Source organism: Ranitomeya imitator, chromosome 6 (genome assembly GCF_032444005.1).
Source record: "Ranitomeya imitator isolate aRanImi1 chromosome 6, aRanImi1.pri, whole genome shotgun sequence".
In the NCBI taxonomy this organism is placed as follows: Eukaryota; Metazoa; Chordata; class Amphibia; order Anura; family Dendrobatidae; genus Ranitomeya; species Ranitomeya imitator.
In genome coordinates this window covers 361,920,573-361,938,221 of record NC_091287.1, presented here as the reverse complement: position 1 = coordinate 361,938,221, position 17,649 = coordinate 361,920,573, and the positions used below count along the sequence as shown (strand labels likewise).

The 17,649-nt window shown below is 41.2% G+C and overlaps 1 protein-coding gene across 1 annotated transcript; it reads right to left on the bottom strand.

The window, feature by feature from the left end:
• Positions 1–314: 314 nt before the first annotated feature.
• Positions 315–5,718, bottom strand: CBLN2 (cerebellin 2 precursor). The gene is made up of 4 exons (XM_069730980.1): positions 5,532–5,718; positions 4,607–5,056; positions 1,504–1,623; positions 315–1,186 (listed from the first exon to the last, which is right to left on the bottom strand). Exons 2-4 carry the CDS (start codon positions 4,946–4,948, stop codon positions 989–991), a joined length of 660 nt encoding a protein of 219 aa, XP_069587081.1. The 5' UTR covers positions 4,949–5,056; positions 5,532–5,718; the 3' UTR covers positions 315–988.
• Positions 5,719–17,649: the final 11,931 nt, after the last annotated feature.

Genomic DNA, 17,649 nt, shown 5'->3' with positions numbered 1-17,649 from the left:
TGGACAGTAACGTCAACCCATTCACCAATGTTAGTGGACTCCCCAAGGAAGATGGATTATGGTAAGGAAGGAGCTGTCCACTGTGGTGGTGCTGGAATTCTCAGACACTTGTAAAGGTGGATTCTTGAGAAAGAAGCAAGTAGAGTGAAATGATGAAGATGTCAGCCTCTGGTGGAGGACAGAGGGTTGTGCTCCAATGGTGTGATGTCTACAACTGACAGCTTTCTATGGAAGGAGACACCTGACAATGGAGAACATATGTGCTTCCACTTGCTCCAGTCTCAAGTCAAAAGAGTGTGCACTGAAGCAAAGACTTGAAAAGAAGACAGCTTTAATCGATAAGCTTTACTCTGCTTTACAGCTATATACGTTATCGTATTGGTCAACCTAATTTACATCTCAGCACCCTGAAAAGGAAAAGAAAAAAAGAAAACAAAAGGATATCAAGAAATACACAAACAACACAAAACGAAATAGGTAATTCCAATCGTGCAAATGTCGCTTGTTTGTATAAAGCACTTCTTGACACAGTCATGTCCAGAAATCCCGCCAAAAAATATACATTACTGAGACTTGAAGCCATTCGTTTTCTTAAGGCTATACAAACACTAAAAGAAGCATTGCAAGGACACGGATTTGGAATCTTCTCTTTTGTGATGCCTCCTATCAACTGTGTGTGGGTCCCATTACTTGTCTCAGAACAACAACAAAAAAGTCAATGATCCCAACAAATAAATTCCGATATTGACTTTACAATCACAGGTACAAATTGCTCAGGTCGATAATTTCATTTATCCTAAAGATCACTGTCGTCTAAAACTAATTAGAGGAGCAGTTTCCCAAGGAAATGTCAATATCATAGTAAATATTTTACCTAGAAGAGAATTGGTTCTTCTACAAGAGACAATCTGGGAGGGATGTTGGAGATAAGATCTTGTTCCACCACATTAATGGCTGTATGGACTGTCCGATCTTGGCTGTTCTCTCATTATAAGGGAAATACTAAAAAGCCAGAGAAGGTCGAATATTTCCAGCCTCCCATGAGGTTGCCTCTATCCAGTCTTAGGTGCACTTTATCAGCTCTCTCCATATGCAGTAGGACCCCATTACTGGCAGCTTCTCTGGTAACATCCTGATCCCCAGCAAAGGCTGAAATTACCGGGTAGTTATTTTGCATCAGACTTACCTGGAAAGGAAAAGGAACAATACACAGGGTCATTTGTTCTGAAATTTGCCTATTCTATAAAACAGCTAAATTATTAATTTCACATGATCATCTATTTGGCTGTAGGGTTATCAGAGGACATTTCCAATATGGGTTTTTCTATTATCCACCTCCATTTCTCAGTGCATCTATTAATGTACAGAACATCTAAACTCCCATTATTCCTGGTATATGACATTAAGGTTATATGATAGTGCTTGGTCTTCTTCCATATGTATCATTAAAACACAATATAAGATAATATCCTGATCTAATGAGGAGAATATGAGATCACTCACCTGGATAGTCTGTCTGTTGTACACTTTGACCACGTGAAAACTGAAGCTATAGATTCCTTTTCTTGGAGCTACAAATGCACTGGATGCAAGGTCAAAATGGTTCCCAATGTTTACTAGCACCTAGAAGAAGGTGAAGATGTAAGTAGTAAATCATGGTGGAGCAAGGAGCAACACTGTGACAGCCACTATCGCCTGTATAAATCACACTTGGTCTGTGAAGGCTTCTCATGGAGCCTTTCATGGAGCTTTTTTGTAACTCTAAAAGCCAATCAATCTCTTCGTCTATATTAAAGTGAAAAAACCAAGGTGCTGGAACAGACTGGAGATTCATTGCTTTAGCTGATGTTTAATATACTGATAAATAGAAGCTAGGAAAGTGGCAATGTAAGGACAAAAGGGGATCATCCTAAAATACATCACAAGCTCCAAAGCAGAGGTGACTTTTCCCCATCTCCATTTGTCGGCCGGTAAAATGTGATGGAAGCTTCCGCTATTCTACAGAGGCACAAACTCTGCATTTATTTGTGACCCTCAAAAACAGAGTATATGCTGGGGTTAATAAAAAATAATAATATTTCAACGAAATCCTTATTTGTCCAATACCAGAAGCTGTTAGAGAATTATTACTAGAAAAGGAAAACTTTCCGACAATAATTACTAATGTCTTTACTGATGAACCTGTGGAATTTAGGGAGAACCCAAAGGAAATGGATCACATAGAACATTTCTAATACTTTGGTTCCGTTTGTACATGTGGATCAGATTATTAGAAGCTATTCAGAAGAAAATGAGGAAGATGCTTTATAAGATGCCCGACAATAAATTACCCCGACAATAAAGAATGGATGGTGCAGCTTGTTACATTGGGTGGATACAAACACACTTTAACAAGAAGGGGTTAATAGTATGTTAAAGCAAAGGCTGAATGCAAGATTGGCTGATTTACGGGATTAATATGGAAAGTACTGTCATTACAGGTGAAGATAAAAGATGCCATTTACTGAGAAAAGAACAATTTCCATAATTCTGTCATTCTCTGCATCGGTGTCTGCAGGCGACATATATATAGAACAGACGTCGGGGAAGACTCAGATGAGCCCAGCTCTTCCCTGCCTGCCCAATCAGCAGATCATTGAGGGAAGACAAGGAAACTTTAGGAAAGTCAGAGGTGAACTATCAAGCTGTCACGATGATAATTGTGGGCTAGGTGGCATGTCCTGCCTGCTGCATGATCCAGCTACAGCCCTGCACAATGTGTCACTGGAAGTCTGCGCTGGCACAGCTCTATTCTACAGATCTATTCCCCAGATCTATTCTACAGATCTATTCCCCAGATCTATTCTACAGATCTATTCTACAGATCTATTCCCCAGATCTATTCTACAGATCTATTCCCCAGATCTATTCCACAGATCTATTCCCCAGATCTATTCCACAGATCTATTCTACAGATCTATTCCACAGATCTATTCCCCAGATCTATTCTACAGATCTATTCCCCAGATCTATTCCACAGATCTATTCCACAGATCTATTCCCCAGATCTATTCTACAAATCTATTCCCCAGATCTATTCCACAGATCTATTCTACAGATCTATTCCACAGATCTATTCCCCAGATCTATTCTACAGATCTATTCCCCAGATCTATTCTACAGATCTATTCCACAGATCTATTCTACAGATCTATTCTACAGATCTATTCCCCAGATCTATTCTACAGATCTATTCTACAAATCTATTCCCCAGATCTATTCCACAGATCTATTCTACAGATCTATTCCACAGATCTATTCCACAGATCTATTCTACAGATCTATTCCCCAGATCTATTCTACAGATCTATTCCACAGATCTATTCCCCAGATCTATTCTACAGATCTATTCCACAGATCTATTCTACAGATCTATTCCCCAGATCTATTCTACAAATCTATTCCCCAGATCTATTCCACAGATCTATTCTACAGATCTATTCCACAGATCTATTCCCCAGATCTATTCTACAGATCTATTCCCCAGATCTATTCTACAGATCTATTCCACAGATCTATTCTACAGATCTATTCTACAGATCTATTCCCCAGATCTATTCTACAGATCTATTCCCCAGATCTATTCTACAAATCTATTCCCCAGATCTATTCCACAGATCTATTCTACAGATCTATTTTACAAATCTATTCCCCAGATCTATTCCCCAGATCTATTCTACAGCTCTATTCTACAGATCTATTCCCCAGATCTATTCTACAGATCTATTCCCCAGATCTATTCTACAGCTCTATTCTACAGATCTATTCCCCAGATCTATTCTACAGATCTATTCTACAGATCTATTCTAGAGATCTATTCCGCAGATCTATTCTACAGATCTATATTGCAGATCTATTCTACAGATCTATTCTACAGATCTATTCCACAGATCTATTCTACAGATCTATTCTACAGATCTATGCTACATATATATATTCTACAGATCTATTCTACAGATCTATGCTACATATATATATATTCTACAGATCCTTTCTACAGATCCTTTCTACAGATCTATTCTACAGATCTATTCTACAGATCTATGCTACATATATATATTCTACAGATGTATTCTACAGATGTATTCTACAGATGTATTCTACAGATCGATTCTACAGATCCTTTCTACAGATCCTTTCTACAGATCCTTTCTACAGATCTATTCTACAGATCTATTCTACAGATCTATTCTACAGATCTATGCTACATATATATATTCTACAGATGTATTCTACAGATGTATTCTACAGATTTATTCTACAGATGTATTCTACAGATGTATTCTACAGATGTATTCTACAGATCGATTCTACAGATCCTTTCTACAGATCCTTTCTATAGATCTGACCTGCAGCCTCTTGTATGTGCCGAGCAGCATTACATTTCATTGTAAAAAGGCTTCTTCTATGGATAATCATTGTTACATTCATTCTTTTATTAACGAGCATATTGAGACACGGGCATTTAATGAGCTTTGCTAATAGGCTGAGAGCGCACCCACCTCTAGATAAGTGTATATGGCCGTATAGTACCAACATTGCAATATGCTATAATAGTTCAATGTACCTGATCGAAATAAATAGTCATGGTGCGGTTGCTCATCTCAGAGGGCTCATGGTTGGTGTTCCTGATAGCAGAGAAAGCCACTTTGGCGCTCCCGGATCGCACTGATATACCCAGAGACGATGTGATGGCTCCATCCGAGGACGGGTTGGAATCACAGACCACCAGGCACTTTCCTTCCAGCACGATGGGCTCCGTGTCATTCTGAGCACTGACGCTAGGTGGCGCCTGCAGCATCAGCACCATGGACAGCAGCACTTTGGCCACTCTCGGGAAGCTCTGCTCCCACTTCCAAGGCTTCACGGCAGCTCTCCTGTCTCCTGCAGCATTGCCCCATAGATCCATCCTGCCACAGCACTGAGCTGGCAGCCTGGCACTCCACAAGATGCTCTTGTTAGTCTTCGGTGGCCCCCTGCTTGGCTTCTCCTGCTCAGTTTGCTCGTTGTGCTGAACCTTTGAATGAAAGCACAATTGGATTACTGGAAGCCAGTTACAGCCTCTTCATATGTGGATCTAAGAGGTGGCAGCCTCTGTACTGTTGCTTGTCATCACCATATGATACACATCACTCTGTGGCTGCCCGGTCAATGCCAGCACAATACAGCTTCCATGGGCTCAGAGGATCTGCACACTCATGGGTGACCCAGACCTTCCCCTGGCTGATAAACTTTTCATCACCTTGCTCTTATCACCCGATTTAAAGGCCAGTTCTCCTTTTGCTGTATCTGCCCAGGAAGAAAATCAATCAACTCGAAATAATCACCGTCAAAAACTAAAACAAATCAATTTTCCTCTAAAGGAATCTGAAAGAAAGCAGGCTAGCTGTATGATACCCTTAGCAAGTCACATCCTGAACTTTAAGGCGACCTATACAAGCCCCAATGGCGGCATTCACACTGGCCAGTGATACAAGGAAGAAAAGAGTTACCTGGAAGGTCCATTGTGTGACAGTGGCAATCAGGCTGGCTGCTAGCGTGCCTATGAACTTGTATGGCTTAGAGAGCAGGAGCCGGGGCTGTGCTGGCAAACACACAGCAAAACAGGAGTCTCCTCACTCTCGCCCGCCCGCCCATTGCTAATCGTCTCCATCTCCCTCCTCTCCCTCCTCTGCCTCTAGATCTGCGTCTCCCTCCCTTACTTTACATAGCTGTCATTTCCTCTCCCACTCTTTCCCCCTTATGGAGTTCATGCCTTTTTTTTTTTTGCAGCTTTGCACATATTATCCTCCTGATATTCACATGGTCACTTATTATTATCTATAAAGAGATCACTAGGGGAAATCCTGTCGGTTTCCGAAGCAATGTCTACGGCAGGCACAGCATACAAACAATAATAATCTTTCACAAACAGACAAATAATATGTTATGGCCGCACTGCTGACCCTAGCAGTTATCCAGTAATAGGTCAGGGCAATTATAGGCATTGATAATCAGTGTCTTCTGTTTTCTATTTTTGGCAATGTATAAAGAATGCTGAATATGGAACTATTAGCGCACTAAGCACAATGCTTCATTGTTCGTTTTGGCAAATGACTTATTTATCAAGACTATTGAACCTTCTGTTACTTCCCAATTAAATGGAAAAGCTGTGTCAGACTCGCTCATCGATGGTATGGTGGCGACATCTAGTGTTAGGAATTGGCGAATACAGTTAAATGTGCCTCTTGGTGTTTTGAGTGGGGAAGTTCTAATCCTTAATTAAGTCTTTTCCCCAATGCGAACAGAGCCTGTAGCCTCATCGCTGCCATTATGATGTATGCTGCAGTCAGCCCTATCATCCGTTATAACTGTCTGCAAGTTTCACCCACCACAGCGGGATGTATCATTGCCCTGTGCTAAATGAGTTGGAGCCTATAATGTCCTTAAGTATTTAAGAGCTGGAAAAACAAACGCAGGAGAGAGTCCTTGAATAAATACGCCAGCAGTTCTATTCACAGAATCCTCGGCACATTTATTAGCTACTGCAGACATCGTCAAACAAGAGGAAGTAGGAGAATACAGGCAGAGCCTAAAGGTGACAGACACAAAGATTTGGCCATGATCTGAAGAACATTTTCATCAAAACAGTCATCTTTAAATCATGTTTTCAATTATCATCCCACTTCATGTAAAAGCCATTCTCCATTCTGATTTAACTGTTGCGCTGCCCCAACATTCAGATAAATGCTAAACATTGGACTTCAGTGGAAACATTACATAAAAATATTCCCCCTAAAACGATGTATTGAGAGCCCATATCTTATCAATAATCACCTTTTTATCTCTCTAACCCAGTGTTCCCCAACTCCGGTCCTCAAGAGCCACCAACAGGTCATATTTTCAGGATTTCCTTAGTATTGCACAGGGGATAATCACATGGACAGGCAAGCATTCAATAACCTGTGTAATACTAAGGATATCCTCAAAACATGACCTCTTGAGGACCGGAGTTGGGGAACACTGCAACCAATCCTAATTAGTAAGATGAGAAGAGTCACCCACACACTTCAGATGAATGTCAGCAGATACCAGCCCAACTCTCCCATACACAGGAGCACTGGGCGCTCGTGTTCTCTCCTCTGTTCTCTCACTCCTATGCTGTCTCTTCAGGAGAGACGAGGGGGTCCTCAAACACATTAGACCCATCGATATAGGAGGTGTCTGCCAAGATTAGTCAAATTTGTATTATGCCCTTTACAGTCCCTTTAATATTAAAGGAGTTACCCAGGAATATTTTGTTTTTGTACTATGGGCCTAAGAACTTACGGGCAGGTAGTTGCCAGCTACTTACCTGTTCTGAATACATGCCAGAATCGATACCATAACATGGCCATATTAATGGGAAATACTCCTGAAAGAGCAATATAGTAATCATACGAAAAAAACAAGGAGCCAAGAAAATCCCAAGTATAATTACCTATACAAATATGTAACATATACCATGAGAAATCTTCATAAAAAATTACAAAATTTTATTGAAACATTAACACTGAAACATATACAAAAAATAAACATATAATAAATTAGGACAGGTGAGTAATGCGACAATGCATACAGGCAGTGCCAAAACTGTCTATAATTGAAAGGGTTCCCAAATATATAGCCACAATAATACATGTGCCTAGACCACAGTATCATACATATAAGTAACGCAATGAGACCCATATACATCAGTGGGTGAGCCGCAGATATATAACACCAGACTCCATAACTCCATATGTGGAATATATACAAAACCCATAATGAAGATAGGGTATATGCAAAAAGTCACCCGAGGAAGGAGGCTGGAGAAAGTAAGGTCTCACCCATTAGGACAGAAATGACGCACTGCTCCGATACCCCAACGCACGTTATGAGTTATGGAGTCTGGTGTTATATATCTGTGGCTCACCCACTGATGTATATGGGTCTCATTGGGTTACTTATATGTATGATACTGTGGTCTAGGAACATGTATTATTGTGGCTATATATTTGGGAACCCTTTCAATTCTAGACAGTTTTGGCACTGCCTGTATGCATTGTCGCATTACTCACCTGTCCTAATTTATTATATGTTTATTTTTTGTATATGTTTCTGTGTTAATGTTTCAATAAAATTTTGTAATTTTTTATGAAGATTTCTCATGGTATATGTTACATATCTGTATAGGTAATTATACTTGGGACTTTCTTGGCTCCTTGTTTTTTTCGTATGATTACTACTTACCTGTTCTGCCCACAGCCGATCTCTGCCGGCTTAGAGCGGTCATAGACCCCTCCTTACAGTGAATCTGCGGTTTACAGTGATTTCATGGTGAAAGAGCATCAGCTTCTCCACCGCTCTGCCCTGTTGACGGGGTGTGACTGCTGACGTCATGCTGATTGACAACTGATTGGCTCCTGCCTAAGCTGGCTATCACTCAGCATGACATCGGCAGTCATGCCCCGTCTACAGTGCAGCCCCGAAGAGCAGCTCTGTTGACGTAAAGCTGCAGAATCGCCGTCAGGAGTGGTCTGTGACCACTCTGAGCTAGTGATGGGTAGGACATGCAGGGAGTTAGGCTGTCAGGCTATCTGCCTGATAGTTCTTAGTCCTACAGTAAAAAAATAAAGAAGTGCCGGAAAACCTTTTTAAGTATTTCTACCTATAAAATGTGTTTGATTATATTTTGCATTGTATTCACTTTGTTCTAACAGTATGACAGCGTAGGCAACCTGAAATCACCTTGTTTTTAGACAACTCACTAACAAATCAGGAACAGACCAAAACTTTTTTGCGAACACATTGGTGATCCATAGCCAGTCATAAAGATTTTGAGTAATGTTTATCTACAGCTAGAGATATTTACAATGAAATTTTAAATGATGATAGCAAGAATCACAATATTTTGTACTACTCAAGCTTCAAAATATCAGGGACACATCAAATTCTTGGACTACTAGAAAAAGTGTCCTGTTTTCACAGACTATAACAGAATTTATGGGCGCCTCCTAATCTTGCAATATGAGTAATTCCTTGAGGTCTTCAGTGCCGGTATTGTGAATAAACAGTACACAAGATACATTAGGTCTCTTTGGTATTGTGTATACAGTGCAGCACATCTCATTTGAAGATGCTAAATAAGATATGAAAGCTTTCAGTCACTTTTCGGATGCAACACACAGTGACATTTTATGGGTAGATTCTTCATGACATTCCTACCTCATATGGGACACTTTGAAAAAGAACACATTGAAAACATTTACAATAAATCCGATAAAGCCATGCATAGCCGGATGAGATGTCAACTTGGTTTTATTACAGTACGTACCTGTGTGATGATATTTCACTGGCCTCCTGACAATTGGTTTTCATGGAAACGTCCTATAGGATTCCCCGGGGGATTCTTGATGTGATCACGCAGACATGTTTCATGGATGGATAATGTCTAACTCGGCATCAATTTGCATGGATTAATGGTTTCTAAAGAAAACATCTTGAGGTAGATGGAGCAAGGCGATTTTGCAAGGAAAACTCGAACCAAATAAGGCGTATTCCTTGGTGTATTTGTGCATCAGTGCAACTAGATATTTTATTTAAATTGTGCTCAATGAGCTCAGGTCTTGGAGATGTATTCACCGGAAGGTTCTCAGCATACAAATCATAATGTTATTTTCCCTTGCAAACAAAGGCATTGCGAGGTACAACTGTGCTGAATAATTGTGACTTGAATGGGAGGTTCCAGCTCGTAGAGGACATTATTATGATGCATTGCACAGGGAGAACTTTTACTCTTTCTTACACACACACACTTACTTATATATTTCTATACATCCTCATGTTGTGACTACTTCCCTAATGAAAGGAGTGCCTGATGTATTTTTCATAGTACAATCTTTGATTCTATTAGTACAAGCAGATTGAATCTTGCTTGCTATGTATAATGCACGAGTGATATACAGTAAAGAATTGTATATGAAGTGGATAATATTTGCATATATAACATGCATTTGACAATTCCATTTTTAACCCCTTTCTACCATTGGACGTACTATTCTGTCCATGTGACCAGGGCCCTAATTCCCATGGATGGAATAATATGTCACATGCGATCAGCCGAGCTCCCGGGGGAAGCGCGGATGATTGCGGCCAGGTGTCAGCTGATTATCACAGCTGACACCTGGCACTTTAACCCCAATACACTGCGATCAAACAAGATTGCAGCATTCTGGTGGCATAGAGAAGCATTTCGCAGGGAGGGGGCTCCCTGCGTTCTCCCCTGAGACCCTCAGAACAATGCGATGTGATTGCGTTGTTCCGAAGGTCCACTCCCTGCAGGCCCCCCGGATCCAAGGTGGCCGCAGGGTCCTTCCGGGTCCTGCAGGGAGGTGTCTTTTCAGTGCCTGCTCCTAGCAGCGAGCAGCAAGCCTCCTTCACTGCCTGTCAGATCGCTGATCTGACATAGCGCTGTGCAAAGTGTCAGATCAGTGATCTGACTTTATACAGTGATGCCCACCCTGGGACAATGTAAAAAAAGTAAAACAAAAAATATTTTACTGTCTAAAAATATACAGTACATACCAATAGTTTGGACACACCTTCTCATTTAAAGGTTTTTCTGTAATTTCATGACTATGAAAATTGTACATCACACTGAAGGTATCAAAACTATGAATTAACACATGTGGAATTATATACTTAACAAAAAAGTGTGAAACAACTGAAATTATGTCTTATATTCTAGTTTCTTCAAACGAGTGGCCATCATGACTTTAAGAAACGAAGGTCAGTCAGTCCGAAAAATTGGGAAAACTTTGAAAGTGTCCCCAAGTGCAGTGGCAAAATCCATCAAGCACTACAAAGAAACTGGCTCACATGAGGACCGCCCCAGGAAAGGAAGACCAAGAGTCACCTCTGCTTCTGAGGATAAGTTTATCCGAGTCACCAGCCTCAGAAATCGCAGGTTAACAGCAGCTCATATTAGAAACCAGGTCTATGCCACACAAAGTTCTAGCAGCAGACACCTCTCTACAAATACTGTTAAGAGGAGACTTTGTGCAGCAGGCCTTCATGGTAAAATAGCTGCTAGGAAACCACTATTAAGGACAGGCAACAAGCAGAAGAGACTTGTTTGGGCTAAAGAACACAAGGAATGGACATTAAACCAGTGGAAATCTGTGCTTTGGTCTGATGAGTTCAAATTTGAGATCTTTGGTTCCAGCCACCATGTCTGTGTGCGACACAAAAAAGGTGAATGAATGGACTCTACATGCCTGGTTCCCACCATGAAGCATGGAGAAGGAGGTGTGGTGGTGTGGAGGTGCTTTGCTGGTGACACTGTTGGGGATTTATTCAAAATTGAAGGCATACTGAACCAGCATGTCTACCACAGCATCTTGCAGCCGCATGCTATTCCATCCGGTTTGTGTTTAGTTGGACCATCATTTATTTTTCAACAAAAAATTGACCCCAAACACACCTCCAGGCTGAGTAAGGGCTATTTGACCAAGAAGGAGAGTGATGGTGTGCTAAGCCAGATAACCTGGCCTCCACATTCACCAGACCTGAACGCAAATGAGATGGTTTGGGGTGAGTGAAGGCAAAAGGGCCAACAAGTGCTAAGCATCTCTGGGAACTCTGTCAAGATTGTTGGGAGACCATTCCCGGTGACTATCTCTTGATGCTCATTAAGAGAATGCCAAGAGTGTGCAAAGCAGTCATCAAAGCAAAAGGTGGCTACTTTGAAGAACCTAGAATATAAGACATAATTTCAGTTGTTTCACACTTTTTTGTTAAGTATATAATTCCACATGTGTTAATTCATAGTTTTGATGCCTTCAGTGTGAATGTACAATTTTCATAGTCATGAAAATACAGAAAAATCTTTAAATGAGAAGGTGTGTCCAAACTTTTGGTCTGTACTGTATATTTTTTAAAATCCTAAATAAAGAAAAAAAATATTGCTCCAATAAATACATCTCTTTATGTAAATAAAAAACAAAACAATAAGAGTACACATATTTAGTATCGTCGCGTCCGTAATGACCAGACCTATAAAACTGTCCCACTAGCTAACCCCTTCAGTGAATACCTTAAAAAAAACTGATGCAAAAAAAATGCTGATGCTTTATCATCAATAAGCAAACAAAACATGGAATAACACGCGATCAAAAAGACGGATATAAATAATCATGGTACCATTGAAAATATCATCTTGTCCCACAAAAAATGAGCTGCCATACAGCAACATTGGCAAAAAAATAAAAAGTTATAGCCCTCTGAATAAAAGCGATGCAAAAATAATTATTTTTTATATAAAATAGATTTTATTCTATAAAAGCGCCAAAATATATAAAAAAGATATGAATGAGGTATCACTATAAACATACTGACACGAAGAATAAAACTGCTTTATCAATTTTACCAAATGTGGAAGGGTATAAATGCCTCCCCCAAAAGAAATTCATGAATTGCTGGTTTTTGTTTAATCTGCCTCACAAAAATCGGAATAAAAAGCTATAAAAAAAGTCATGTGCCCAAAAATGGTACCAATAAAAACGTCAACTTGTCCCGCAAAAAAACAGACCTCATATGACTCTGTGGGCCAAATCATGGAAAAATTATAGCTCTCAAAATGTGGTGATGGAAAAACTATTTTTTGCATTGAAAACCGTCTTTTAGTGTGTGACAGCTGCCAAACATAAACGCCCGCTATAAAAATCCATCATAAATAGTAAATCAAACCCCCTTTATCACTCTCTTAGTTAGGGAAAAATAATAAAATTCAAAAAAATGTATTTACGTCCATTTTACAGTTAGGGTTAAGGTTGGGGTTAAAGTTAATGTTAGGGTTACGGTTGGGATTAGGGTTAGGGGTGTGTCAGGGTTAGGGATGAAGTTAGAATTGGGAGGTTTCCACTGTTTAGGCACATCAGGGGCTCTCCAAATGCGACATGGCATCCGATCTCAATTTCAGCCAATTCTGTGTTGAAAAAGTAAAATGGTGCTCCTTCCCTTCCGAGCTTTGCTATGTGCCCAAACAATGGTTTACCCCCACATATGGGGTGTCAACATACTCAGGACAAATTGGACAACACATTTTTCAATCCAAATTCTCCTGTTACCCTTGTGAAAATAAAAAATTGGTGGCTTAAAGTCATTTTTGTGGGAAAAAAATTATTTTTTATGTTCACGGCTCTGCATTATAAACTTTAGTGAAACACTTGGGGGTTCAAAGTTCTCACAACACATCTAGATAAGCACCTTGGGGGTCTAGTTTCCAAAATGGGGTCACTTGTGGGGGGTTTCTACTGCTTAGGTACATCAGGGCTCTGCAAATGCAACATGACGCCCACAGACAATTCCATCAAAGTCTTCATTCCAAAACGCCACTACTTCCCTTCCGAGCCCCGATGTGTGCTTAATCAGTTGTTTTCTCCCACATATGGGTTATCAGCGTATGCAGAACAAATTGCACAACTTTTGGGGTCCAATTTCTCTGGATACCCTTGGGAAAATACAAAATTGGGGGCTAACAATTCATTTTGGTGGAAAAAAAAAGATTTTTTATTTTCACGGCTCTGCATTATAATCTTTAGTGAAACACTTGGAGGTTCAAAGTTCTCACAACACATCTAGATAAGTTTCTTGGGGGGTCTAGTTTCCAATATGGGGTCACTTGCGGGGGGTTTCTACTGTTTAGGTACATCAAGGGCTCTGCAAACGCAACATGATGCATGCGGACTATTCCATCAAAGTCTGCATTCCAAAACGGTGCTCCTTCCTTTCCAAGCTCTGCCATGCACTCAAACGGTGGTCCCCCCACATTTGGGGCATCAGCGTACTCAGAACAAAATGCAAAACAACTTTTGGGGTCCAATTTCTCCGGATACCCTTGGAAAAATTAAAAAGTGTGGGCTAAAAGATCATTTTTGTGGAAAAAAAATATTTTTTAATTTTCACGGCTCTACATTATAAACTTTAGTGAAACAAGTTGGGGTTCAAACTGCACACCACACATCTAGGTAAGTTCCTTAGGTGGTCTAGTTTCCAAAATGGTGTCACATGTGGGTTTTTCCACTGTTTAGGCACATCAGGGGCTCTCCAAACGCAACATGGCATCTGATCTCAATTCCAGCCAATTCTGTCTTGAAAAAGTCAAATGGTGCTCCTTCCCTTCCGAGCTCTGCCATGCGCCCAAACAGTGGTTTACTCCCACATATGGGGTATCTGCATACTAAGGACAAATTGCACAACAACTTTTGGGGGTCCAATTTCTTTTGTTACCCTTGAGAAAATGAAAAAGTGAGGGTGAAAACTTCTGTGAAGCACTTGTTTGTTCAAAGTGCTCACCACACATCTAGATAAGTTCCTTAGGGGGTCTACTTTCCAAAATGGTGTCACTTGTGGGGAGTTTCCACTGCAAAGGCACATCAGGGGCTCTCCAAATGCGACATGGCATCCAATTTCAATTCCAACCAATTTTGCATTGAAAAGTAAAACGGTGCTCTGTCCTAGAGATGAGCAGTGTTCGAGTCGTTCGACAAACTCAAACAATTTGCTTAAAATTCGGCTGTTCAAGTTTCTGCTCGATAACTGTTCGTTCACCAAAAGCATAACTTGATTTTCACAATAAAACTGTTTATCAATGTTAATAGACTGTTTCAGTGTATAGTGGGTGGGGGATAGATCTGTGCTGAAATAATGCCAATCTCCGTTTTTTTTTTGTTTTTTTTTCCCGCATTTACAGTGGGGCGGTACAATCTCTCAGCCTATCAGCAGTGCACACACACAGCAATGTGCATGTGATGCACACAAGCAAGGGCATGTGTCATTGGCTGTGTATGTCACATGTCCTTGCCCTATAAGAACCAGCCATTTTCCCCATCGCCACCATTTCCTCACTGCTGCAGCTTAGTGTGAGACGGCACCGCTGCTGCTGTGGGCGCTATACAGTCTAAGAATCTTTTTTGCAAGCGAATTTTCTGAGAGATAGATTTAGGGAGTTGGGAGATGGGACTAGTTGTAATATCAGCCCTTTTCAGGGTAGGTTACAGCAGTTCAAAAGCACTTTTTGCCAGGCAGGTCAGTGCCAGTGCTGTGCAAGTGTTTGTCACAGCATTTGGTGTAATCTAGCTCAACCAATCCTTTTGGGCTAGTAGCATTGTCTGACAGTCATCTGAGTAGCCTGCCTGTGAAACTAGATACACCACCTGTGTATCTAAATTTTTACTGCATCTAACCCAACACATTTTTTGGGCTTAGTAACAGTGTCTGCACGTCAGCGGAGTAGCCCACTAGTGAAACTAGCTACATCACCTGTGTATCTAAATTTTTGCTGCATCTAACCCAGTAAATCGTTTTGGGCCTAGGAGCAGTGTCTGTACGTCAGAAGAGTACCCAGCCTGTGAAGCTAGCTACACCGCCTGTGTATCTAAATTTTTACTGCATCTAACCGAGTAAATTGTTTTGGGCCTAGGAGCAGTGTCTGCACGTCAGTGGAGTAACCCGCCTGCGAAGCTAACTACACCGCCTGTGTATCTAAATTTTTACTGCATCTTACCGAGTAAATTGTTTTCGGCCTAGGAGCAGTGTCTGCACGTCAGCGGTGTAGCCCGCCTGCGAAGCTAACTACACCGCCAGTGTATCTAAATGTTTACTGCATCTAACCCAGTAAATCATTTTGGGCCTAGGAGCAGTGTCTGCACGTCAGCGGAGTAGCCCACCTGTGAAGCTAGCTACACCATCTGTGTACCTTAATTTTTACTGCATCTAACCCAGTAAATCATTTTGGACCTAGGAGCAGTGTCTGCACGTCAGAAGAGTAGCCTGTCTGTGAAGCTAACTACACCGCCTGTGTATTTACATTTTTACTGCATCTAACCCAGTAAATCGTTTTGGACCTAGGAGCAGTGTCTGCACGTCAGCAGAGTAGCCCACCTGTGAAGCTAACTACTCTGCCTGTGTATCTAAATTTTTACTTCATCTAACCCAGTAAATCATTTTGGGCCTAGGAGCAGTGTCTGCTTGTCAGCGTACTAGCCCACCTGTGAAGCTAACTACACCGCCTGTGTATCTAAATTTTTACTGCATCTAACCCAGTAAATCATTTGGGGCCTAGGAACAGTGTCTGCACATCAGGGTAGTAGCCCACCTGTAAAGCTAGCTACACCGCCTGTGTATCTAAATTTTTACTGCATCTAACCCAGTAAATCGTTTTGGGCCTAGGAGCAGTGTCTGCATGTCAGCGGAATAGCCTGCCTGTGAAACTAACTAGTCCGCCTGTGTATCTAAATTTTTACTTCATCTAACCCAGTAAATCATTTTGGGCCTAGGAGCAGTGTCTGCACATCAGCGTACTAGCCCACCTGTGAAGCTTACTACACCGCCTGTGTATCTAAATTTTTACTGCATCTAACCCAGTAAATAGTTTTCTGCCTAGGAACAGTGTCTGCACCTCAGCGTAGTAGCCCACCTGTAAAGCTAGCTACACCGCCTGTGTATCTAAATTTTTACTGCATCTAACCCAGTAAATCATTTTGGGCCTAGGAGCAGTGTCTGCACGTCAGCGTAGTAGCCCACCTATGAAGCTAGCTACACCGCCTGTGTATCTAAATTTTTACTGCACCTAACCCAGTAAATTGTTTTGGGCCTAGGAGCAGTGTCTGCACGACAGGGGAGTAGCCCTCCTGTAAAGCTAACTACACCGCATGTATATTTAAATTTTTACTGCATCTAACCCAGTAAATCGTTTTGGGCCTAGGAGCAGTGTCTTCATGTCAGCGGAGTAGCCTGCCTGTGAAGCTAACTACACCGCCTGTTTATCAAAATTTTTACTGTATCTAACCCAGTAAATCGTTTTGGGCCTAGGAGCAGTGTCTGCACGTCAGCCGAGTAGCCTGCCTGTGAAGCTTACTACACCACCTGTGTATCTAATTTTTTACTACATCTAACCCAGTAAATCGTTTTGGGCCTAGTACCACAGTTTGGCCACTCAGCTCTGCTCAGTTTCCATCCATCGTTTTTTGTGCCAACAACTACAGAGTTGCCAATTAGTAAAGCACCAAAATGAGTGGCAAAAGGCCTGCTGCTGGTGGAAAGGGGAATAGGCATGTTGGAAAGGGAAAAAAGGTTGTGTCTGTGGGGTAGGTGGTAAAGAAACAGTAACATCTGCAGAAGAAAGACCATCTTCCAGCCAATGTAACATGTCTACTTCTTTTCGTGGACAATCTGATATGATCCCTTTCTTACAACCATCGCTACGTGCTCGTTCAAGTGGGCTCTCCTCCACCTCGACTTCAACATCACAAATACTCCAGTCCTCAGAGGTGTCACCCCAATCGCACTTGCTTCCTCACAGCTCCGAAGTCTCCAGCTGCCCATCTGATCTGGTCTGCCATTCATCTATTTAGTAAGGACGGTTTTTCACGTGCATTCTATTCCGCACTTGGGCACATACGCATCATTTCTACCTTTATTATTATTTTTATTTTTAATTTTACCCATCTGATTTAATACTGTCCACTACTATTGTTCTAGCTGCCCATCTGAGTATGGTGTAACACAGATGGTTGAGTTTGCAGAGCTGTTTACTCATACTATAGCCTG